Genomic DNA, 24,261 nt, shown 5'->3' with positions numbered 1-24,261 from the left:
GGGAGGCGGAGTTTGCGGTGAGCCAAGATTGCGCCATTGCACTCCAGCCTGGGCAACAGGAGCGAAACTGTTTCAGAAAAAGAAAAGAATCAAAGAGATGTTACAGAAATAATTCCTATAATGGGTAGCAGGTGAGACTGGATCACCCCAAAAATATAGTCAACTTGTCAGGTCTCTGAGCCCAAGCCTGCACGTATACATCCAGATGGCCTGAAGCAAGTGAAGAATCACAAAAGTAGTGAAAATGGCCGGTTCCTGCCTTAACTGATGATATTACATTGTAAAACTCCTCCTGGCTCAGAAGTTCCCTCACTGAGCACCTTGCGACCCCCGCCCCTACCCTCAAAAGAAAAACCCCCTTTGACTGTGATTTTCCACTGCCCACCCAAATCCTATAAAACGGCCCCACCCCTATCTCCCTTCGCTGACTCTCTCTTTGGATTCAACTCGCCTGCACCCAGGTGATTAAAAAGCTTTACTGCTCACACAAAGTCTGTTTGGTGGTCTCTTCACATGGATGCGCATGACACAACTCTCAGTCTCTTAAGGTACTCCTTCAACTACAGTCGCCTCTGTTGTTATCTATTTAGCCATTATTAGTCATTTTTGATGTAACTCGCGCATGTCACTTTTCTCAGAGCATGAAGGTTTTGAGGGTATGAAGAACAGGAAGCTAGAAATGGCCAAAGGCAATGTATTTTCTACTGGGCCTTTGGTCTTTCAAGGCTGACATAGAAAAGTGGGTACAGCCTGGGTCAGCCAAAGGCAGAATGCTGGGACTGCCTCTTCTCTCACTAAATCTTTCTAACCCTGCCGAACTCCCACCGGCCATCCCCTGTAGCCTTTTTGCAAGGACGCTAAACCCTCATTCTCAGTCCTTACATCTCTTTTAAGTAATGGTAGAAAGAGGGAAAATGATGAAAAATGATGTATGACTGTAAAAACCCCTGCAGTAGTGGCAAAAGTGATGAGTTTATACCCTCATTGTTGCTAATCAGGTTTTTCCTCCCTGTCTCAAGAAAGAAGAGCCTTTCTTGTTGCAATCTCTGGGTTTCCTGGATCCTGTGGGTGTGAGGTTAAGGCTGAGATGATCTGGTCAGATAACAGCACCTCCAGGCTTCAGGGAGCACCACCGTGGCAAGACTGAGCTGCCAGCAGAAGCCTATGAGAGACCACAGCTGTGTGAAGTGTGGGACATGTAGAGCTGTCAGGACTTTGGGGACACACATCACTTCCTGTTACAGATGAGGGAGACTAGATGGGGGGAAAGGAGGGAGATGGTTAGTGGGCGATTCTAGAAAACTCACTGCGGTGGCCTTGGGCACTTTCCAATACAAATAGGACATGAGGCTCTTGAAGTCCCCTACTTTGCTGAAGAGTTTTAAACACGTTAGTTGTAATGTGTTTAGAAATGGAACAAAAGATTTATTTTACATGCGTAAATAGACTAGTAGTAAAATATACTTGTATGAGAATTTTTTTTATTTTTAGTATGTCTTTAGGTTGTCTATTCGCATTTTCATTTAATACATGAGAACAATACAGTGGGAATCCTCATGCCATCTCTCTTTTTTCAGCATCTACTCTACTCCTTATCTGACTGTCCTCCTTTTGTGCTACGGACTGAATTACGTCCCCATCAAAATTACTGTGTTGAAGCCCTAGCCCCCGCCTAGATGGCATTTGGAGATGGGGTCTGCGGGAAATAATTAGGCTTGGATGGACCTTTCGTGATGCAGCCAGTGCCCTTATAAGAAGAGACATGAGAGAGCTTTTGGTCTCTTTCTTTCTGCCATGTGAGTGTGTCCAGAATTGGTGGGTTCTTCATCTCACTGCCTTCAAGAATGAAACTGCAGACCCTTGCAGTGAGTGTTACAGTTCTTAAAGATGGTGTGTCTGCAGTCTGTTCCTTCAGACATTCAGATGTGTCTGGAACTTCTTTCTTCTGGTGGGTTCACGGTCTCACTGTCAGGAATGAAACTGCAAACCTTCGTGGTGAGTGTTATAGCTCTTATAGGTAGCGCGTCCGGAGTGCTGCTGACTGGTGCATTTACAATCCTTGAGCTAGACACAGAGTCACAGAGTGCTAGTCCTCCAAGTCTCCACTACCTTAGCTAGATACAGAGTACCAATTGGTGTATTTACAAACCCTGAGATAGATGCAGAGTGCTGATTGGTGTATTTACAAACCCTGAGCTAGATGCAGAGTGCTGATTGGTGTATTTACAAACCCTGAGCTAGATGCAGAGTGCTGATTGGTGCATGTACAATCCTTGAGCTAGACACAGAATGCTAGAGGGAAAAATTCTCCAAGTCCCCACTAGGTTAGCTAGATACAGAGTGCTGATTGGTGCACATACAATCCTCAGTCTAGATATAAAAGTTCTCCAAGTCCCCATCCAGTTCAGGAGCCCAGCTGGCTTCACCCAGTGGATACTGCACTGGGCCTGCAGGTGGAGCTGCCCGCCAGTCCCGAGCTGCGCCTGCACTCCTCAGCCCTTGGGCTGTCCATGGGACCAGGTGCCATGGAGCAGGGGGCGGTGCCCATGGGGGAGACTCAGTACGGGAGCCCACTGCAGGGGGCAGTTCAGACATGGCGGGCTGCAGATCCTGAGCCCTGCCCCGCAGGGAGGCAGCTAAACCCTGCAGGAATTTGAGAATTTGAGTGCAGTGCCGGCGGGCCGGCCCTGCTGGGGGACCTGGCTGCAACCTCGGCAGCTACTGGCCTGGGTGCTAAGCCCCTCTCTGCCCTTGGCGGGCACCACCAGCTGGCGGCTCCGTGTGCAGGGCCCGGCGAGCCCGTGCCCCCGCCTGCCGGAACTTGCACTGGCCCGCGAGTGCCCTGCGCAGCTCCGGTTCCCGCCTGTGCCTCTCCCTCCACACCTGCCCCACAAGCAGAGGGAGGAGGCTCCGGCCTCAGCCAGCTCAGAGAGGGGCTCCCACGGTGCCGTGGCAGGCTGAAGGGCTCCTCAAGCGAAACCAGAGTGGACGCCTAGGCCGAGGAGGCGCTGAGAGTGAGAGCTGCTAGCACATTGTCACCTCTCATAAGGACGCAGCATAAAGGTGGCCAGGAAGAGAGTCCTCACCAGAACCTGACCATCCTGACACCCTGATCTAAGACTTGCAGCCCCCAGAACTATAAAAGATAAATGTTTCTTGTTTAAGCCGCCCCATCTGTGGTACTTTGTGATAACAGCCCAAGCTGCCTAGACACCCGCTTCTCCTCTCATTTTCTTTCTACTGTCTCCCTGTAATACTCTCTTCCAGAAGGAGGATGTGGTGCTAGTGACCCTGACTGCCTACGCAATGCCACTTTGCTGCATTTTTGCTGCTGTATCATTAGAGCTGGGTGAACTCTACCTATATTGCATTGTCTAAAAACTTGTTGACCAGTTTGACCAGGGGTGGCACTAAACTCCTTTTTCTTCATTGTACACATCCACTAAAAACAACTCATTCTAAAAGCAGAGGAAAAACTGGGGAGAGAAAAGATGGAAGGAGAAGTCAAAGAGGAAGATGTCAGACAGGCACAGTGAGGCTCCAATGCACCCCCCTCCACCCCTGCCCCCTGCCGAGGCCCTGCATCCCCCGCTGCTCACTGCTCCCCTCCTTGGCATCTTCCCTGGGCACTTTGCTGCCATTTTCCTTCTCCCACTCCTGATGAAACTCACTTCAACCCATCTGAATCAGTTTCTTACGTAGTTTAAGGAGTAGCTTAGGGACTGAGCTGTCAGTCACGGATACAAAAGCTTGCTACCTGGATACCTACACACCTGCTTAAGGTGGGGCAGCTTTGCTGTGGTAGTGCATTCAGGCAAGAAGTCACCCATTCCTCAGTAAATAAAATTAATTGGCAGTCATCACTTTTTGTCAAACTTTGATTTCCATGACTCCATCCTCTGGGGTAACAGAAAAATGATCTCTGTGCCAATGGTTGAGAACCAGAAATCCTCCCTCTCAAATAATATCTGTGCAGGTTAACCAGAGCCATCTCGAGGTAATATATCCACCTGGGTTTCAGAAAGTGCTCATCTGGAAGGAAATGCTAGCCCAGCACATTATCCAACGGAAATATAATGGGAGCCACAAATGCAAGCCATGTATTTTACATTTTCTAGGAGCCACATTTTTCAAGACATAAAAATAAGTCAGTGAAATTATTTTAAAAATACATTTTCTTTAGCACAATATATTCTAAATATGTCAATGCATAAGCAATATAGAAAATTTGAAGTATTTAACATTTTTTAAACTAAATCTTCCAGTCAACTGTGTATTTTACGTTAAAGCACATCTCTATTCAGACTAGCTACATTCCATTGCTTAATGGTCACATGTGACTAGTGACTATTGTATTGGACAGCACAGCTCCAGCCAAATGAAAGGAAAGGTGAGACCTTGGCATATCTGGAGATGAGAAAGGCCTCCTGCCATATGGACTCCCTCTCCTAGGCTGGAAAGTACAGGCTTATCGCAGAGGCAATGAACTGAATGCTCTTTTGAAATTTGAGATGTTTTCCCATTGCTCGTTAACTTATGAAAGGTACTGAAAGCAACATCTTTTTTTTTTTTTTGAGATGGAATCTCACTCTGTTGCCCAGGCTGGAGTGCTGTGGCGCAATCTCAGCTCACTGCAACCTCCACCTCCCGGGTTCAAGTGATTCTTGAGCCTCAGCCTCCCGAGTAGCTGGGATTACAGGTGTGCACCACCACACGTAGCTAATATTTGTGTTTTTAGTAGAGATGAGGTTTCACTATTTGGCCAGGCTGGTCTTGAACTTCTGATTTCAAGTGATCCACCCGCTTCAGCCTCCCAAAGTGCTAGGATTACAGACATGAGCCACCAGTCCCCGCCTTCAAACCAACATCTTCAATATTGTTATAATTTTAAATATTCTAACAGAAATTCAGAACAAAAATTTCCCCATGGGTTCTGAAATGTTAGTAAGGTGTCAATAATTTCTAAGAGCAGAGAATAGCTTGATGTCTGTCTCCTCTTAACACTTTTGTGAAGCCAAAAGCACCCTGCCCACTATGCAATGTGCTGCCAAAGATTTTACCCCTTGATCCCTTGGGAACATGATGACTGTCAATTACTTTTATTTGTTGAGAAATGGGTTATTTTTATGCTCTTTTGCCTGCATGCACTACTACAGCAAAGGTGATCCATTTTCAGCAGGTGTGTAGGAACCTAATAATAGCAGGCTTTTGTATCTGAGACTGACAGTAATGTTTCTCTCAGGTGAAGCTGTGAGATTTGTTTTCACTGGGAATCTCATAAATTCGGGACCTCAATTGTAACAATCTACCATGGAGGCCATGCATCAGGTTCATTCATACATGCCATTAGCTCCATTAGTGCTGAAATGATACCCAAGCCCTTGACATCTCTTCCTACTTACACCTAAGTCTGCCTTTTATATAGCTCAGAGACATTTAATGCTGGAAATTTCGACAGTGGTAGGGTACTGCTAAAGGCTAGTAAGATGGACTTGAATTTAAGGAGCTACATTTTTTGATGGGCTAGAGAGGTGTGTTTTCAAGGACTCCTTATGGCCACTCATCTTTTATCTCTTTGTTGGAACCTCTTTCTGTCCTTAATTACTCAGGCCTTTATCCTCATCTGAAGGGTTAACTGATAGAAATTGATAAAGGATAAGCTTTCATGTCCAAGAGGTATTTGTGATTTTATGAAGAAGTGCCAAAAAGACTTCAGGCCTAAAAGAAATGAATCTGTATGGGAAATACCACGCTAATAGAGTTTTCTTGGATCACCTCAAATTGCACCCTTGCCGACTCTAAAGCTGACTTGGGTTAAGAAACTGGTCTTTCCTCATTATTGCTTGCCCCAGAAAGGGCATGGCAACCTTTTCGTTATTCATTTATTTATTTAGAGACGGAGTCTTGCTCTGTCGCCCAGGCTGGAGTGCGGTAGTGTGATCTCGGCTCACTGCAAACTCTGCCTCCCAGGATTATGCCATTCTCCTGCCTCAGCCTCCTGAGTAGCTGGGACTAAAGGCACCCGCCACCACGCCTGGCTAATTGTTTGTATTTTTAGCAGAGACGGGATTTCACCGTGTTAGCCAGGATGGTCTCGATCTCCTGACTTTGTGATCTGCCTGCCTCTGCCTCCCAAAGTGCTGGGATTACAGGCGTGAGCCTCTGTGCCCAAATCTCATTTTTTATTTTAATTGAATTAAAATTCAAATCAAAGCATAATTCTACTTGATCATTGCTCTTGTGAAAGATTCTGAGGGAAAAGAATAACATGAAATTTGGGATGGCTGTTGTTTGTAGATTGGATTTTCATGGATGGATGAATCATTCCCATGGTTAATTGAAAGTTAAATGCATATAAACAAGAGTTGGCAAAAGCTGATTCTGAACACTCTCAAGAGGCTCCCAAGTTTTGTTTTGTTTCTTTTTTCATGAGCACCCAGAATCTTTCCTCTCACTGGATCCAGATTTTATTCTCAGGGTATCTAACCAGATGACGCAACATCTGTGCTCTCTTTTAAGAACGTGAGAAATGAAGCTTTTTCATTTTTCCTCACTTCAGCTTCTGGGAAATCTAATCAAAGCTTCTCAGACGTTCCTTTTCTTGTTTGCTTTAGAAGACAGCTTGCTGGAAGGGTTCTGTGGAGGTCTCCCACCTGTGGAAGAAGGTGATAGAAAAATTAGCCTGATAATGGAACTGTCGACCCAGGTTTCCCTTCAGACTGAGAGGATCACTCAGCTGAAAGAAGTTTTAGAGGAAAAGGAAAGGAAGATTCAGCAGCTGGAAGCTGAGCGGAGTCTCCATCCTCCCCAAGAGGTCAAGGACCCTCCAGGATGTTTACCAGAAGCCCCAGTTTTCTCAACTGATGACATCCCTCCTGTGGTCTCTGATGAGAATTTGTAAAGATTCCCAGTAAGAAAACAATAAAAGTTTATTAAGTGCCATCCAGGTAAAGTCCAATCCCAAGTAGTGTCCTAGGTGACAAACTCAAGTTCAAGTTCATGCGTTTGACTGTATACTATAATGTCCGTATTGGAAGGAAACAAAATAAAGGAAATGTTCAGGAGCAAACACTGCATGTTTCCCCTTCGGACAGCAATCGTCACGTAAACCACGCAGCTGTAGAATACTATGTTTTTAGACATTCCTGGTAGCAGTGGGGGAGGGAAGAAAACAAAACTAGACAGATGGTGAAAGAACTTAGCATTATCCTCTTACCAGAGATTTGTCACTCTGCAAGGGAGGGGTGGCACCGACCCCGTTTAGTATGCAGCTCTATTGTGAACAGAAAGCTGTCGCAGAGGGCCAGTTTCAAACTGGTGAATGCGCGGGTGTTTAGCAGGAGCTATAAGAGCAGGAGCCGTCAGCAGAGTAAATAGCCATGAGGTCTGTCCTTTCATGTCCTCAGGAGTTGATTTCTTTATGGCATGCATTTTATTAACATTAGCAAGGATAGAAAGGAAATAAAACTAAAGCAATAAAAAAAAATTAAAAATGGGTGAATCAAAGCTGCAGTCCTTTGGGAAAAGTGTCCTAGTACAGCATCTCCCTGGGAAAAAACACAACACTGATTTTTCCCTTAGGAAGAAGACTAAAACCAAAGCAAAATACAATCTTCTGTTATGATTGTACCAATGTGCTGTGAACAGTGCAACACACTGGCAGGAATAATGGAGATCTGCCCTGTAATTAATGGAATAAAAGAAATCAGATCATATTCCTTTTCCACTCAACCCCCTCAGATAAACTATTTCCCACTCAAAGGGAGCAGCTAGGCACTAACTGTGAGGAAGACTTTGGTCCTTAGTTCTTACTGTTCTGGTACAGCATGACCCAGGCAAATAGCTCTAGCTGTCTCATGAGTATGACTATAATGCTAGTTCTCAATTTAATTCAACTAGTTCAACAAATCCTCATCAAATACTCTTCTATCTGGAAGGCACAATTATAGATGTTAGAAATCACAGCAAACATGAGAATCACCATTTTCACCATCCAGAAGTTCATAGACACACAAGGATCTCCTTAAAGTAAGGCTGATTGTATTGAGAGATGGGAAATGGGAGAAGGGAAGTGGGTGAACGTGGGGTAAACGTGATCAGCATTGCTTCAGCAGAGGTTCTCAGACATACTGAGCATGAGTAATCAGCAAGAATGTATATTCCTGGCCTCTAGTTTAGGGTCCAGGGATATGCATTTTAATAAATACATGTGGTATTCCTGATGAATTTATTCCAGAAACTACATTTTAGGCCACATTGGCTTAAGGATGGCTTCAAGCAGACCTATTATACTTTTGCTCCCAGACTGATAGACAATCTCCAGAAGCAGAATTTCTCCTTGAAATCTGGGGTGAGTCTTCTACACTATTTACCTATTGCATAATCTGATTGCGGATCCCGACTACCTACAAAACACATTTTCCAAATGTGATTTTTCAAAAACAAAAAAGGAATTAATTGGGTTCTTGACTCACACAAGATAACTTGTTGATATTGACTCCAGAGGTTCGTTACCCCACCACCAAAAAAACCCCAAAATGGGTCCTATCAGTAGCTTCTGTTTTCAACCAGAGCAAGCATTTCCCATATTTGTATTTCACCCCAGTTTTGCCTACAATGGCTACAAGTATGTACAGGTGCAGTTCCATATCAGAAATGAAACCAGCTTACTGATCATGAATGTACACTACCCCAGAAAGTAGTTAAAAATACCTCTTTATCTTTTCCATAGGGTACACTTCAGTCCCTACAGAATCCACTTCAGAAATCCCTTCTCGCTGGTCCCTCCTTTTTCTCACCTCCCCAAAACCCATGATTTCCCTGATCTTTTCTATCTCTCTGGCCTAGGTGTCCCTGTCGCAGTCATGAAGGGCCCATTGCCCCTGACCCTATAGTGAGACTGAGGGTTAGCATGTTCTTACTGTGTATTTGTAGGAGAAAGCTTTAAATCCTTCCCTTTGTTAAGAGTGGACCATCTGCAAGATAAACTGTCATCTCCACAATTTTCCTGTGTTATTATGCTAACCAAGTTTCCATCTCTTTATTTGACCAAAGATTGTCTTAATCTCGTGGGATATTGGGAATGAGATATCCCAGTCTCACTATAGGAAAGTAGGGAGAGACAGAGAAATTTTCATCACATTCCAGATAGCTGTGTGTCAACTTCTAGATCAGTTTCCCCTGGCTAATGCCCTGAGTAGCCCTCCGTAGGAAAGCGGCCTCTCAGTGGAGATAAAGTAACAAGCAGAGCAAGAGCTGGTATTAATAATTAATTGAGCCTATCACCTCTAAATATCTAAGGACCAGCCATCGAAGAAGAAAGCATCAAGGGTCATATTACCCTGCAAAACCATCTTTACAAGAAGCTGATCTTGACTCAGGTCTAGGTTACTGCCAAATTAGAAGTGGGGAGGAAATTTGGCCCAGAGGTATGAATAGACTAATCTCTGTTAGGGACATCTTAGTAACAAGAAATTTTTAAGTATGCAGGGTTGGAGGTGAGGGGATGGGAGGAGTGTTATTAGCCTCTGAGAAATTTATTCTTTTCCTTTATTTGTTTACTAATTTAATACCATTTAGAGACGGGGTCTCACTCTGCAGCCCAGGCTGGAGTGCAGTGGTGTGATCATAGCTCACTGCAGCCTCAACCTCCTGGGTTCAGGCAATCTTTCTGTCTCAGCCTCCGGAGTAGCTGGGGCCACAGGCATGAGCCACCACACTCAGCTAATTGTTTTCGTTTATTATCGAGACTGGGTCTTGGAATGTTGCCCGGGGTGGTCTCGAACACCTGGCTTCAAGCAATCCTCCTGCCTTGGCCTTCCTAAACTCTAGGATTACAGGCGTGAGCCACTGTGCCCAACCTGAAAAATTTTAAAGTGGAAAAATTCACATTCCCAGCCAAATCTCTTTGCAATCGTATGCCCCAAAGTTCATTTCTATGTTCTGCCGGACCTCTAGAGAATTGAGTAGTAAACTTCAAATTGTGTTAAACACCTGGTTCAGACAAACTGTAAATCAGATTATAGCCGACACTGTAAACACAAATCTCATTTTCTTAGAGCAAATCGGGTTGCTGAGGCAGTTCACACTGATCATTAAAATATTGTGTATAAATATAACAAAGAAATTAATATGCTAATGATCCTATTTTTAATGAAAATTGAGCAAATCATCAGGTAATATATCTGATTCAAAAATAACTGAAAATCCAGGAAATAAGGTACTTAACAAGAGTAACACAAGCCATTCCCTAACAGTATAAAAACATTTACAGAACTATATACATAGTTTTAATTCTCCTTTTTCACCAGGCATGAACTTTTCTCAGACAGAAAGTTAAATATGTAACATTTCTAACCAATTTAAGTAAATGTTGGATTTAACAATTTAGTTTCATTATTATATTAGTGGACTTCCAAATACTTTCATGGAAAGCTGAACTCATAGCAATAACCTTGTTAAAGATGAGCAGAAAAGCAAGCCATTGGAGTAACTGGCCCAGGGGTTGCTCTAGTATTCAGTTCAGCAAAAGCAGATAAATTATAGTACTTTCTAAGAGCATTTCTGGAAAAGAATGAATCTAATCCAATTCTAATTATCTCCTATACTCTCTCTCTGCTTATTTCAAAATCCAATCATTTTCTTCTATATTACACTGAAATAAATAATTTTTGGTTTAATACAATAAAAAGAGAATTGTTGATAAATGTTATAGGCTTAAGTAAAAACAATGTTTATTTGGCAATTATCAAATATAGGAACCGCAAAGACAAAACTATTCTAAAAAAATTTTTTTAACATTTTAAAAAGACTTAGGAAACCAAATGTTTGAGATTCAAAGCCTGATTCTCATAATTTGAAATTAGACAACAAAAAAGAACAGACAAATTATAAAGAAATAATTATTATTATTTCTCCATGGTTTTACAACAACATTTTTTATTAAGATTTCCCACACACAAGAGAACTTTCCTGCTAAAAGAGGAGAATCAAGTTCAAGTAGGAAATAACCTTTTTAAAATAGAAGAACAAGTACACTGGGACAAAGTTCACGGCAAAAGACAGGCCTCACCGTGAAGTTTCCCACACCTAATCAAATTAGGACTTTTATGGTAAAACAAAACAAAACAAAAAACAGCTCTTCTTTTCAGTTTCCCAAAGAAATCATTTTCCAAGCCAGACACTCTCCTTCTCCCCACCCTCCACCCTCAAGTAGGCCTTGGTGTCTGTTGCTCCCTTCTTTGTGTTCACGTGGACTCAATGTTTAGCTCCCACTTATAAGTGAGAGTTTAGCTCACTTATAAGTGAGAACAAGTATTTGGTTTTCTTTTCCCTGACATTAATCTGCTTACGATTATGGCCTCCAGCTTCATCTATGTTGCTGCAAAGGAAATGAGCTCATTCTTTTCTATGGCTATAGTATTCCATGGTGTATATGTATCATATTTTCTTTATCCAGTCTACCATTGATGGGCGTTTAGGTTGATTCCATGACTTTGCTATTGTGAATAGTGCTGCAGTGAACATATGTGTGCATGTGTCTTATGATAGAACGATTTATGTTCCTGTGGGTATATGCTCAATAATGGGATTGCTAGGTTAAATGGTACTTCTGTTTTAAGTTCTTGGAGAAATTGCCACACTGCTTTCCACAATGGCTGAACTAATTTACATGACCACTAGCAGCATATAAGCATTCCCTTTCCTCTGCAACCTTACCAGCATGTCTTATTTTTTTGACTTTTTAATAATAGCCATTCTGACTGATGTGAGATTGTATATTACTGTGACTTTGATTTGCATTTTTCTAATGATTAGAGATGTTGAGCATTTTCTCATGTTTATTGGCCACATGTATATCTTCTTTTGAAAAGTGCCTGTTCATCACCTTTGCCCACTGTATAATGGAGTTGTTCGTGCTTTGCTTGGTAATTTGTTTAAGTTCTTTATAGATTCTGCATATTAGACCTTTTTAGGATGCATAGTTGGCAAATTTTTTCTCCCTTTCTGTAGGTTATCTGTTTATTCTGCTGATAGTTTCTTTTGCTGTGCAGGAACTCTTTAGTTTAATTTGGTCCCATTTGTCAATTTTTGTTTTTGTTGGAATTGCTTTTGGTGTCTTTGTCATGAAATCTTTGCCCCAGCCTATATCCGGAATTGTGTTTTCTAGTTTATCTTCCAGGGTTTTTATAGTTTTAGGTCTTAAGATTTAAGTCTGTAATCCATCTTGAGCTGATTTTTGTATATGGTGTAAAGACAGGGTCCAGTTTCAATCTTCTGCATATGGCTACCTAGTTATCCCACCCAGACATTTTTTGAAGATAGCTAGTGTCCCACCATTTTTTGAGTACAGCTCCCTTTTCCCATTGCTTGTTTTGTAAACTTTGTCAAAGGGCAGATGGTTGTAGGTTTGTGGCAGTATTTCTGGGCTCTCTATTCTGTTCCATTGGTCTATGTGTCTGTTTTTGTATCAGTACCATGCTATTTTCATTACTGTAGCCTTGTAGTACAGTTTGAAGTCAGGTAATGTGATGTCTCCAGATTTGTTCCTTTTGCTTAGAATTGCCTTAGCTATTTGAACTCTTTTTTGGTTCCGCATGAATTTTAAAATAGTTCTTATTTCTAATTTCATGAAGAAAATCATTGGTAGTTTGATAGGAATAGCAATGATTCTCTAAATTGCTTTGGGCAGTATGGTTATTTTAGCAATATTGATTCTTCCTATCCATGAGCATGGGATGTTTTTCCATTTGCTTCCGTCATCTCTGATTTCTTTGAACAGTGTTTTATAATCCTCATTGTCGAGATCTTTCATCCCTCTGTATCTAGCTGTATTTCTAGATATTTTATTCCTTTTTTGGCTATTGTGAATGGGATTGTGTTCTTGATTTGACTCTCAGTTTGGATGTTGTTGGTGTATAGAAACATACAAACAATTTTTATACATTGATTTTGTATCCTGAAACTTTGCTGAAGTTGTTTAGCAGATCTAGATGCTTTTGGCCAGAGACTGTGGGGTTTTCTAGGTATAGAATCATATCATCTGCAAACAGAGATAGTTTGACTTCTTCTCTTCCTGTTTGGATGCCTTTTCTTTCTTTCCCTGGACTGATTGCTCTGGCTAGGATTTCCAGTACTATGTTGAATAGGAGTGGTGACAGAGTACATCCTTGTGTTGTTCCAGTTTTCTAGGGGACTGCTTCCAGCTTTTGCCTATTCAGCATGGTGTTGTACATTTTCAATAACATGAGCTTGTGGCAGGATGACATTTAATTATCTGACCATTTCCATCTCTACAGTTTACTATTGTTTTTTGTTTAACAAAGAATGACCCTTAGTGCACAATTCCAATAGTACCCAATCTTTCTGTTCTTGGATGGGAAAATCACATGGCATGTGATCTAATAACTCTTTAATCCATTTTCCTCAATGTCACAAATAAGCTTCACCAACAGTTCATTATCTAATATCACCCTTTTCATATAGCATGATTATATCACAGGCAATGGATGATAGCAGAATGGAAGAGAAAGAACTAGCCCTGAACCAGCCCTTGGTCATATGAGGTCCAAGTAACGATAACAGTGAGTTATTATTAAAAGAAAAATGCTGATAATATAATCTTTGGCCTTGCAATAAAAAAGTGCACCTTATTGCCTAGCTCCTATTGAAATAAAGTTGATATGGTGATAGTGAAAGGAACAACAAACACCCATCATGGATGCCCACTATCTTGTTCCGGACCTGCATTTACTAGCCGTCAGCTATGTATATAGGAATGTAACTAATATTTACACAGCAATTTACAGTAATTTAAAACATTTCAAATAGATTATTTTATTTGATCATCATGAGAAGATTTTAGCTAGATAACTAGTCCTAACCTTACAACTAGAAAATGCCAGAATCAGGATCTGTAGCCCCCAGGCCAGTATACATTTTATCACTCACCACTCCTGTGCAGTTAGACAACAAAGCTATTTATTGCCTATACCCCCTTTCTCAAGTCAGACTCCATCCCATTTATAAGAAAAAGAGTTTTCCATGGGTATCTTCTTTCTCATGTTGCTCCTCTATAGATGTCCAAAAAGTGGTCCAGATTCAACTGACCAGCTGTTTGGTTTGGCACAGAACAGTGTTTTGTTTTTTGTTTGCTTATTTTGTTTTATTTTGTTTTGTTTTAAAGGAAATGTTTTTAAGAAGGGTAGGGGCTGCACTCTACGTTTTGCTCCAGGTCCCACCATTTCCTATTGTTTTATGCAGGGCTGCTTAAGGCATTTGTCTTGCCTGCCTGGTCCTATAGGTGTGTAAACCCTGCCTGAAATGCTCTCAATTGTGTATACCAGGTCTGATTTGGTATGCTGTGGTTGTGAACTTTTGATTTATAGTCTAAAACAAACATTCAAAATGAGTGCATTACATCCTACATTTAACATTAATACACATTTCCACATGTATAATAAAGAAGGAAAAGAAAACCTAAAGAAAGTTACTAAGAGCCCACTGCCTCATTCTCATGACTTCAAGACAGCTTATAAATCTTACTTTTTCAATCTGTTTTGTATGTGGTGGGGAATTCTGACAGCAAAATGTCATTTTACCCACATCACAAGCATAGCTAAATAGGTAAGTGATTACTACCAGAACCAGCATTTTCTGAAGGCAAGAGACCCACATAACTTCCCTTTAAGGTCAGTGGCCTGATCTCACAGATTTCAACCATATGTCCTAGAACCTGGGTTATTCAAGCCTAAATGACACCCTCCGTGGGATACCAGAAGTCGCATAAAAATCTATATTTAGGAGGAAATGTTCTCTATACACACTACTTTACAGACTGCTTAGTATCTCAATCTGTGTATCTGTACTCAGGTATATGGTGACTTCCATCTCAAGAAGTAGGTATTTGCATTCTCATAATTAAATGACCATTTTTGTGACTTTCTAATAGAAAGGAAGGCATCTTCAAAGATGAATTAAAGTCATAACTCTAGAAATCCAGCTGCTGATAACTCATATCAAAGTTTTATATTTCTTTTTTGTTTGTTTGTTTTGAGACAGGATCTCACTCTGTCACACAGGCTGGAGGGCAGTGGTAAAAGCATAGCTCACTGCAACCTTGAACCTCTGGCCTCAAGCAATCCTCCCATTTCAGCCTCCCTGGCAGCTAGGACCACAGCCACATGCCATCACACCTGGCTAATTTTTTACTTTTTGCGGAGATGGGGTTTCAATTTATTGCCTAGCCTGGTCTTGAACTCTTGGCCTGAAGCAATCCTCTTGCCGTGGCCTCCCTAAAGCGCTGGGATTACAGCCATGAGCCACCATGCCTGGATTCATATGGGAATGTTTAAGCTAAAACAAAGTTTCTTTCTCTGCCATAACATCCTTTACTATTCCAAAGATTTACAGAGCAGTACCACTATAAGCTGAAGTAGAAATCTTCTCACCACGCTGTCATTTTTGTTAAAATTTTCTGTTTTTTAAAATAGATTGATAGCCAGAGTATATATTCACTCGTTCACTCAAGAAACCGTTACTGAATACTTATTCTGAGTTTGTACATATCATATGCTTTAGCAATCATGTCAGATGTCTAGATTTAGCCCAAATTTACGCATAGAATCATATAGTTTCTTGTTATTGCCTCAGAGATGTTTACTATACATTTTAAGTGTATTAAATAGTAGATTCAAGTAATGGCCAGTAAAAAGAAATCAGGAGGAGAGGTTTTCTATGCCATAGTTTCTCTTACAAATATATTTGAAAGTGATTAGAAGGAACTCTTCTTTAATTCTCCATGCTCTGGACATTCTGGAGAGAATGAATGCTACTTTGTAGGGGCAGATAACCTTCAGAGAGCCAGGTCATTTAGCATCTGCAGTAGATTGCAGATTCAGGCACTTAGATGAAGGTCTAGGGCTTCAGTATGCAGATTCAGATTTCTGAAGGTCGGTCTAGGTATAGAGAAGAGCCATGGCTTCCTTTCTTCTCTGCCTGACCTCCAGTGTAGCAAAGATGCCAAGAACTTAAATTAATCCGATTATCCTCTGGGATACCCAGTCATACTATTTTGCCATAGAAACTTAGACCCATTCCATGAGGTTGTTCTCTAGATTGCTGGTTGCTACATACTTTAATAAACTGAGATTCTGAAGACAGAATATTGTTTTTCCTTCTTGGTGTTTGCTCCACAGTTGTGAAATATAGTAGTTACCTTGTAAAGATGTCAGAGTGCCTGTGAGTCAGGAGCTCAGGCTGTGGAAGGGCTAACTATAATGATGGGAGTTGTTTCAAGCATCAGATCATAGTGACGCTTGCCTGAGACGCCATCCAATATTGAAATTCAATAGGCCTCTAGAGTGATGTATAATTTGAGAGAGCTTATTCCCATCTGCTACTTTTTCAGCAAGAACTAGAGAACTCAATCTCTACTGAGAAAAAGGAATTAAATTTTTAAAAGAGAGCCTGTGTCTATATGTAAATTTCCTTTTTTAGTAATTAAAATTGGAAAATAAAATAGTTGCATTACAAACCAAATGCATGGAAAATATCTTCCAGGGAATCAATCCCAAGAAACATCTTTTCTCATCAGTACTAATAATAACCCTTAATAGGTTGGGATAGTTGTGATTTTTTCCCATAGGGAAATGTGTGGTAAATCTGTAAGTCCTAAGTCCCAACACACAAACAAACATTATACTGATTTAGTGAGCTCTCTACAGAGCAAATCATTGGACGAAATGACATATGTTACATGACTAAGTGGAAAATCGAGATACATGTTATTTTTTTCTTTGTACTACTTTAGTTGTCCTACATGTTTGATTAGAGTTTTCCCAGATGTCTTGAGTAGGCACGATTAACTACAATAGCTAAAGACTAAACAGGACACTACTGATCTGAACTTCTTTCGCACTTTACCCGGATAAATGAAAAGAGAGAGTTAAAATTGTTGTATTATTTCCAGTCAGCACTGAGACAGTGAAGTTTGTTATGAGCCTGGTGAAAATTACCCCAGAATGAGATTGATTAGAACTTTCCTTAAAGTGAGATAACTTGGGAAAGCACACCCATACTGTGTCTTACAGCAATCAGATGCTCACAAATGCTTCTTCCTTCTCTTCTGGTGACCAGAGTTATGGTGGAGTACAGTGGCTTCACAAAATAAGCAACTTAATTGTCCTCCGTGTCAGAGAGCATTTTATAAGAGTCTTCACTCTGTTCCATTTCTTTGAAACAGTTTTACAGAACCACAGTGGGTTAGATAATGAAATGGCACTGATATACCTTTCAGCCTGAAAATAATCCACACGTGATTAAGAGAACTAACATTAAAAATTCACTGAGGGCCAGGCACAGTGGCTTGCACCTGTAATCCCAGCACTGTGGGAGGCCGAGGTTGGCAGATGGCTTGGGCCCAGGAGTTTGAGACCAGCCTGGGCAACATGGTGAAACCTCAACTCAACAAAAATTACAAAAATTAGCTTGTTGTGTACCTGTTGTCCCAACTACTTGGGAGACTGAGGTGGGAGGATCACTTAGGCCCAGGAGGTGAAGGCTGTAATGAGAAAAATATATATATTTGAAATCTTGCAATACTTTTTCATCTCCAATGGTAGATTGCTTTTTTCTCTGAGAATGGGTATCACTCTGTCGTCTGGGTTGGAGTGCAGTGGCTCAATCACAGCTCACTGCAGCCTCGATCTCCTGGGCTCAAGGCATCCTCCCACCTCAGTCTCCCAAGTGGCTGGGACTACTGTTGTGTACTCATGCTCCTGGCATTTAGTTTTGTTTTGTTTTAATTTATTGTAGAGACAGGGTCTCAGTATGTTGCCCAGACTGGTCTCAAACTCCCAGGCTCAAGCTATCCACCTGTCTTGGCCTCCAAAAATGCTGGCATTGCAGGTATGAGCCACCATGCTTGGCCAACAGTAGATTTTAATAACTTGTGTGTGTAGAATGTAATACCTAAAGTAATCACTGAACAAAAGCTATACAAAGAAATATACTTTAAAAATGGTATAGTGAATCAAAACTGAATTTCAAAAATGTTCAAATAACACAAAGACAGACAAAAGAAAACAGAGAAAAAGAAGAACAAACAGAAAACAAGAAACAAAATGCAGAGTTAAATCCTGTAACAGCAGTGGTTACATGCAAATGTAAATGGCCTAAATACACAGATTAAAGCACAGATAATGGTAGAGTAGACAAAACTATATATCAAACTATATAATGTGCAATATATAGTTCTAAGAAACTCATTTCAAAGGTAACAACATAGACTGGTTAAAATTTTTTAAATAAAAAAAGATGCATTATGCAAGCAGTGATCGAAGGAAAGCAAGGGTGGCTCTATTAACAAGAGATAAAATAGGCTTCAGAGCAATGAAAATCACTAGCATGAGAGAGGAATATTATATTATGATTTTTAAAGGTCAATCGACCAAGAAGACATACCAATGCTGAAGGTATATACACCAAACAGACCTGCAAAACATATGAAACAAAATCTGAGAGAACTAAAAGGAAAAATAAACAAATCCAAAATTATAGCTGAAGATTTCAACACCCCTCTTTCAACAACTGATGGAACAGCTAGACAGAAAATCAACAAGGATATAGAACTTAATGGCACCATTAATCACTAAAATCTAATCAATGTTTACAGAACACTCCATCCAACAAAAGAAGAATACACATTCTACTTCTTTTTTTTTTTTTAGAAGGGGTCTCGCTCTGTTGCCCAGGCTGGAGTGCAGTGGTGCAATCTCAGCTCACTGCAACCTCCGCCTCCTGGGTTCAAGCGATTCGCCTGCCTCAGCCTCCCGAGTAGCTGGGACTAGAGGCGCACACCACCACGCCCAGCTAATTTTTGTATTTTTAGTACACACAGGGTTTCACCATGTTGGCCAGGATGGTCTTGATCTCTTGACCTCATGATCCGCCCATCTTGGCTTCCCAAAGTGCTGGGATTACAGACGTGAGCCACTGCACCCAGCCATAATACACATTCTTTTTATGTGCCCATGGACCATATACCAAGATAAATCATATTTTGGGCCATAAAACAATTGGGCCAAAAATTTTTTGGGGGCCAAAAAAATTTAAAAGAACTGAAATCATATAGATAGTGTTCTCTGACCACTATAAGATTAAACTAGAAACCGATTAAGAACCATAATAGGAAAATCTCCAACTTGGAAGCTAAACAATATACTTCTAAGTAAGCCATGTGATAAAGAAGTCCCAATAAAAATTTTAAAAGTACATTGAACTAAAAGAAAATGAAAATACCACTATTAAAATTTTTGGGACATTTCTATAGAAGTGCTGAAATGGAAGTTTAAAGCCCCAAAGGTAAATATTATAAAAGAGGAAAAGTCCCAAATCAATAGTTAAGGTTTCATCTAAAGAAACTAGAAAAAGAGGAGCAAAATCAACCCAAAGCAAGCAGATGGTATGAAATAATAAAAAGAAGTCAATTAAGTAGAAAACAATAAAGCAATAAAGAAAATCAATGAAACAAAGACCTAGGATTTTTTTTTAAATCAATATAATTGACAACCTCCCCAAGACTACAAGAAAGAAGACACAGTGTGCAATATCAGTAACCAGATATATCAGTATGAATATCAAAGGATAATATGAGAATACTAGAAACAAACCTATAAACCTAAATTTGACAATTTAGATGAAATGGACCAATTCCTCAAAAAATATAAATGACCACAACTCAGCCAATAATTAAATAGACCATCCGAGTAGACCTATAAATATTAAGGTTTCTTTTTTTAAGATATTTCCATTTCCCTCCCAAATAGTATGTATCTCTGTGTTTTTTTTTCTTTTTTTTTTTTTATTATTATTATACTTTAAGCTCTAGGGTACATGTGCATAACGTGCAGGTTTGTTACATATGTATACTTGTGCTATGTTGGTGTGCTGCACCCATCAACTCGTCAGCACGCATCAACTCGTCATTTACATCAGGTATAACTCCCAATGCAATCCCTCCCCCCTCCCCCCTGCCCCCTCCCCATGACAGGCCCCGGTGTGTGATGTTCCCCTTCCCGAGTCCAAGTGATCTCATTGTTCAGTTTCCACCTATGAGTGAGAACATGTGGTGTTTGGTTTTCTGTTCTTGTGATAGTTTGCTGAGAATGATGGTTTCCAGGTGCATCCATGTCCCTACAAAAGACACAAACTCATCCTTTTTTATGGCTGCATAGTATTCCATGGTGTAAATGTGCCACATTTTCTTAATCCAGTCTGTCACTGATGGACATTTGGGTGGATTCCAAGTCTTTGCTATTGTGAATAGTGCCGCAATAAACATACGTGTGCATGTGTCTTTATAGCAGCATGATTTACAATCCTTTGGGTATATACCCAGTAATGGGATGACTGGGTCATATGGTACTTCTAGTTCTAGATCCTTGAGGAATCGCCATACTGTTTTCCATAATGGTTGAACTAGTTTACAATCGCACCAACTGTGTAAAAGTGTTCCTATCTCTCCACATCCTCTCCAGCACCTGTTGTTTCCTGACATTTTAATGATTGCCATTCTAACTGGTGTGAGATGGTACCTGATTGTGGTTTTGATTTGCATTTCCCTATGGCCAGTGATGATGAGCATTTTTTCATGTGTCTGTTGGCTGTATGAATGTCTTCTTTTGAGAAATGTCTGTTCATATCCTTTGCTCACTTTTTGATGGGGTTGTTTGTTTTTTTCTTGTAAATTTGTTTGAGTTCTTTGTAAGTTCTGGATATTAGCCCTTTGTCAGATGAGTAGATTGCAAAAATTTTCTCCCATTCTGTAGGTTGCCTGTTCACTCTGATGGTAGTTTCTTTTGCTGTGCAGAAGCTCTTTAGTTTAATTAGATCCCATTTGTCAATCTTGGCTTTTGTTGTCATTGCTTTTGGTGTTTTAGACATGAAGTCCTTGCCCATGCCTATGTCCTGAATGGTATTACCTAGGTTTTCTTCTAGGGTTTTTATGGTATTAGGTCTAACATTTAAGTCTCTAATCCATCTGAATTAATTTTCATATAAGGAGTAAGGAAAAGATACAGTTTCAGCTTTCTACTTATGGCCAGCCAATTTTCCCAGCACCATTTATTATATAGGGAATCCTTTCCCCATTTCTTGTTTTTCTCAGGTTTGTCAAAGATCAGATGGCTGTAGATGTGTGGTATAATTTCTGAGGACTCTGTTCTGTTCCATTGGTCTATATCTCTGTTTTGGTACCAGTACTATGCTGTTTTGGTTACTGTAGCCTTGCAGTATAATTTGAAGTCAGGTAACGTGATGCCTCCAGCTTTGTTCTTTTGACTTAGGATTGTCTTGGCAACGTGGGCTCTTTTTTGGTTCCATATGAACTTTAAAGCCGTTTTTTCCAGTTCTGTGAAGAAACTCATTGGTAGCTTGATGGAGATGGCATTGAATCTATAAATTACCTTGGGCAGTATGGCCATTTTCACGATATTGATTCTTCCTATCCATGAGCATGGTATTCTCTTCCATTTGTTTGTGTCCTCTTTTATTTCACTGAGCAGTGGTTTGTAGTTCTCCTTGAAGAGGTCCTTTACATCCCTTGTCAGTTGGATTCCTAGGTATTTTATTCTCTTTGAAGCAATTGTGAATGGAAGTTCATTCATGATTTGGCTTTCTGTTTGTCTGTTACTGGTGTATAAGAATGCTTGTGATTTTTGCACATTGATTTTGTATCCTGAGACTTTGCTGAAGTTTCTTATCACCTTAAGGAGATTTTGGGCTGAGATGATAGGGTTTTCTAAATATACAGTCATGTCATCTGCAAACACAGACAATTTGACTTCTTCCTTTCCTAAATGAATACTCTTTCTTTCTTTCTCTTGCCTGATTGCCCTAGCCAGAACTTTCAACACTATGTTGAATAGGAGTGGTGAGAGAGGGCATCCCTGTCTTGTGCCAGTTTTCAAAGGGAATTTTTCCAGTTTTTGCCCCTTCAGTATGATATTGGCTGTGGGTTTGTCGTAAATAGCTCTTATTATTTTGAGATATGTTCCATCAATACCGAATTTATTGAGCGTTTTTAGCATGAAGGGCTGTTGAATTTTGTCAAAGGACTTTTCTGCATCTATTGAGATAATCATGTGGTTTTTGTCTTTGGTTCTGTTTATATGCTGAATTACGTTTATTGATTTGCGTATGTTGAACCAGACTTGCATCCCAGGGATGAAGCCCACTTGATCATGGTGGATAAGCTTTTTGATGTGCTGCTGGACCTGGTTTGCCAGTATTTTATTGAGGATTTTTGCATCAATGTTCATCAGGGATATTGGTCTAAAATTCTCTTTTTTTGTTGTGTCTCTGCCAGGTTTTGGTATCAAGATGATGTTGGCCTCATAAAATGAGTTAGGAAGGATTCCCTCTTTTTCTATTGATTGGAAGAGTTTCAGAAGGAAAGGTACCAGCTCCTCCTTGTACCGCTGGTAGAATTCAGCTGTGAATCCATCTGGTCCTGGACTTTTTTTGGTTGGTAGGCTATTAATTATTGCTTCAATTTCAGAGCCTGCTAGTGGTCTATTCAGGGATTCAACTTCTTCCTGGTTTAGTCTTGGGAGAATGTAAGCGTCCAGGAAATTATCCATTTCTTCTAAATTTTCTAGTTTATTTGCGTAGAGGTGTTTATAGTATTCTCTGATGGTAGTTTGTGTTTCTGTGGGGTCGGTGGTGATATCCCCTTTATCATTTTTTATTGCGTCTATTTGATTCTTCTCTCTTTTCTTCTTTATTAGTCTTGCTAGCAGTCTATCAATTTTGTTGATCTTTTCAAAAAACCAACTCCTGGATTCATTGATATTTTGGAGGGTTTTTGTGTCTCTATCGCCTTCAGTTCTGCTCTGATCTTAGTTATTTCTTGCCTTCTGCTAGCTTTTGAATGTGTTTGCTCTTGCTTCTCTAGTTCTTTTAATTGTGATGTTAGAGTGTCCATTTTAGATCTTTCCTGCTTTCTCTTGTGGGCATTTAGTGCTATAAATTTCTCTCTACACACTGCTTTAAATGTGTCCCAGAGATTCTGGTATGTTGTATCTTTGTTCTCATTGGTTTCAAAGAACATCTTTATTTCTGCCTTCATTTTGTTATGTACCCAGTAGTCATTCAGGAGCAGGTTATTCAGCTTCCATGTAGTTGAGCAGTTTTGATTGAGTTTCTTAGTCCTGAGTTCTAGTTTGATTGCACTGTGGTCTGAGAGACAGTTTGTTATAATTTCTGTTCTTGTACATTTGCTGAGGAGTGTTTTACTTCCAATTATGTGGTCAATTTTGGAATAAGTGTGATGTGGTGCTGAGAAGAATGTATATTCTCTTGATTTGGGGTGGAGAGTTCTGTAGATGTCTATTAGGTCTGCTTGCTGCAGAGATGAGTTCAATTCCTGGATATCCTTGTTAACTTTCTGTCTCGTTGATCTCTCTAAAGTTGACAGTGGGGTGTTGAAGTCTCCCATTATAATTGTATGGGAGTCTAAGTCTCTTTGTAAGTCTCTAAGGACTTGCTTTATGAATCTGGGTGCTCCTGTATTGGGTGCATATATATTTAGGATAGTTAGCTCTTCCTGTTGAATTGATCCCTTTACCATTATGTAATGGCCTTCTTTGTCTCTTTTGATCTTTGATGTTTAAAGTCTATTTTATCAGAGACTAGGATTGCAACCCCTGCTTTTTTTTGTTCTCCATTTGCTTGGTAGATCTCCCTCCATCCCTTTATTTTGAGCCTATGTGTGTCTCTGCATGTGAGACCGGTCTCCTGAATACAGCAAACTGATGAGTCCAGACTCTTTATCCAGTTTGCCAGTCTGTCTTTTAATTGGACCATTTAGTCCATTTACATTTAAGGTTAATATTGTTATGTGTGAACTTGATCCTGCCATTATGATATTAACTGGTTTTTTTGCTCGTTAGTTGATGCAGTTTCTTCCTAGCCATGATGGTCTTTACATTTTGGCATGTTTTTGCAATGGCTGGTACCAGTTGTTCCTTTCCATGTTTAGTGCTTCCTTCAGGGTCTCTTGTAAGGCAGGCCTGGTGGTGACAAAATCTCTAAGCATTTGCTTATCTGTAAAGGATTTTATTTCTCCTTCACTTATGAAACGTAGTTTGGCTGGATATGAAATTCTGGGTTGAAAATTCTTTTATTTAAGAATGTTGAATATTGGCCCCCACTCTCTTCTGGCTTGTAGAGTTTCTCCTGAGAGATCTGCTGTTAATCTGA

At 40.3% G+C, this 24,261-nt stretch overlaps 1 protein-coding gene and 1 long non-coding RNA gene across 4 annotated transcripts in view; one reads left to right on the top strand and one right to left on the bottom strand.

Annotated features, from left to right (window-relative positions):
• CCDC192 (coiled-coil domain containing 192) overlaps positions 1–6,946 on the top strand; it is a 241,297-nt gene extending 234,351 nt beyond the window's left edge. The window contains exon 7 of the mRNA XM_033181366.1: positions 6,615–6,946. Within this exon, the coding sequence (XP_033037257.1) occupies positions 6,615–6,901 (287 nt within the window). The 3' untranslated portion in view covers positions 6,902–6,946. The remainder of the gene's footprint in view (positions 1–6,614) is intronic.
• Positions 4,734–24,261, bottom strand: part of LOC117065928 — a 151,104-nt gene continuing 131,576 nt past the window's right edge. For all 3 annotated transcript variants that reach the window (XR_004430104.1, XR_004430101.1, XR_004430105.1), the window contains one exon: positions 4,734–6,653. This is a non-coding gene — a long non-coding RNA (uncharacterized LOC117065928). The remainder of the gene's footprint in view (positions 6,654–24,261) is intronic.

The sequence above is a fragment of the Trachypithecus francoisi genome, unplaced genomic scaffold (genome assembly GCF_009764315.1).
Source record: "Trachypithecus francoisi isolate TF-2019V2 unplaced genomic scaffold, Tfra_2.0 Lachesis_group2, whole genome shotgun sequence".
Taxonomy (NCBI): domain Eukaryota; kingdom Metazoa; phylum Chordata; class Mammalia; order Primates; family Cercopithecidae; genus Trachypithecus; species Trachypithecus francoisi.
The sequence above is the reverse complement of the archived record's forward strand: the minus strand, read 5'-3'. Positions and strand labels throughout refer to the sequence as shown.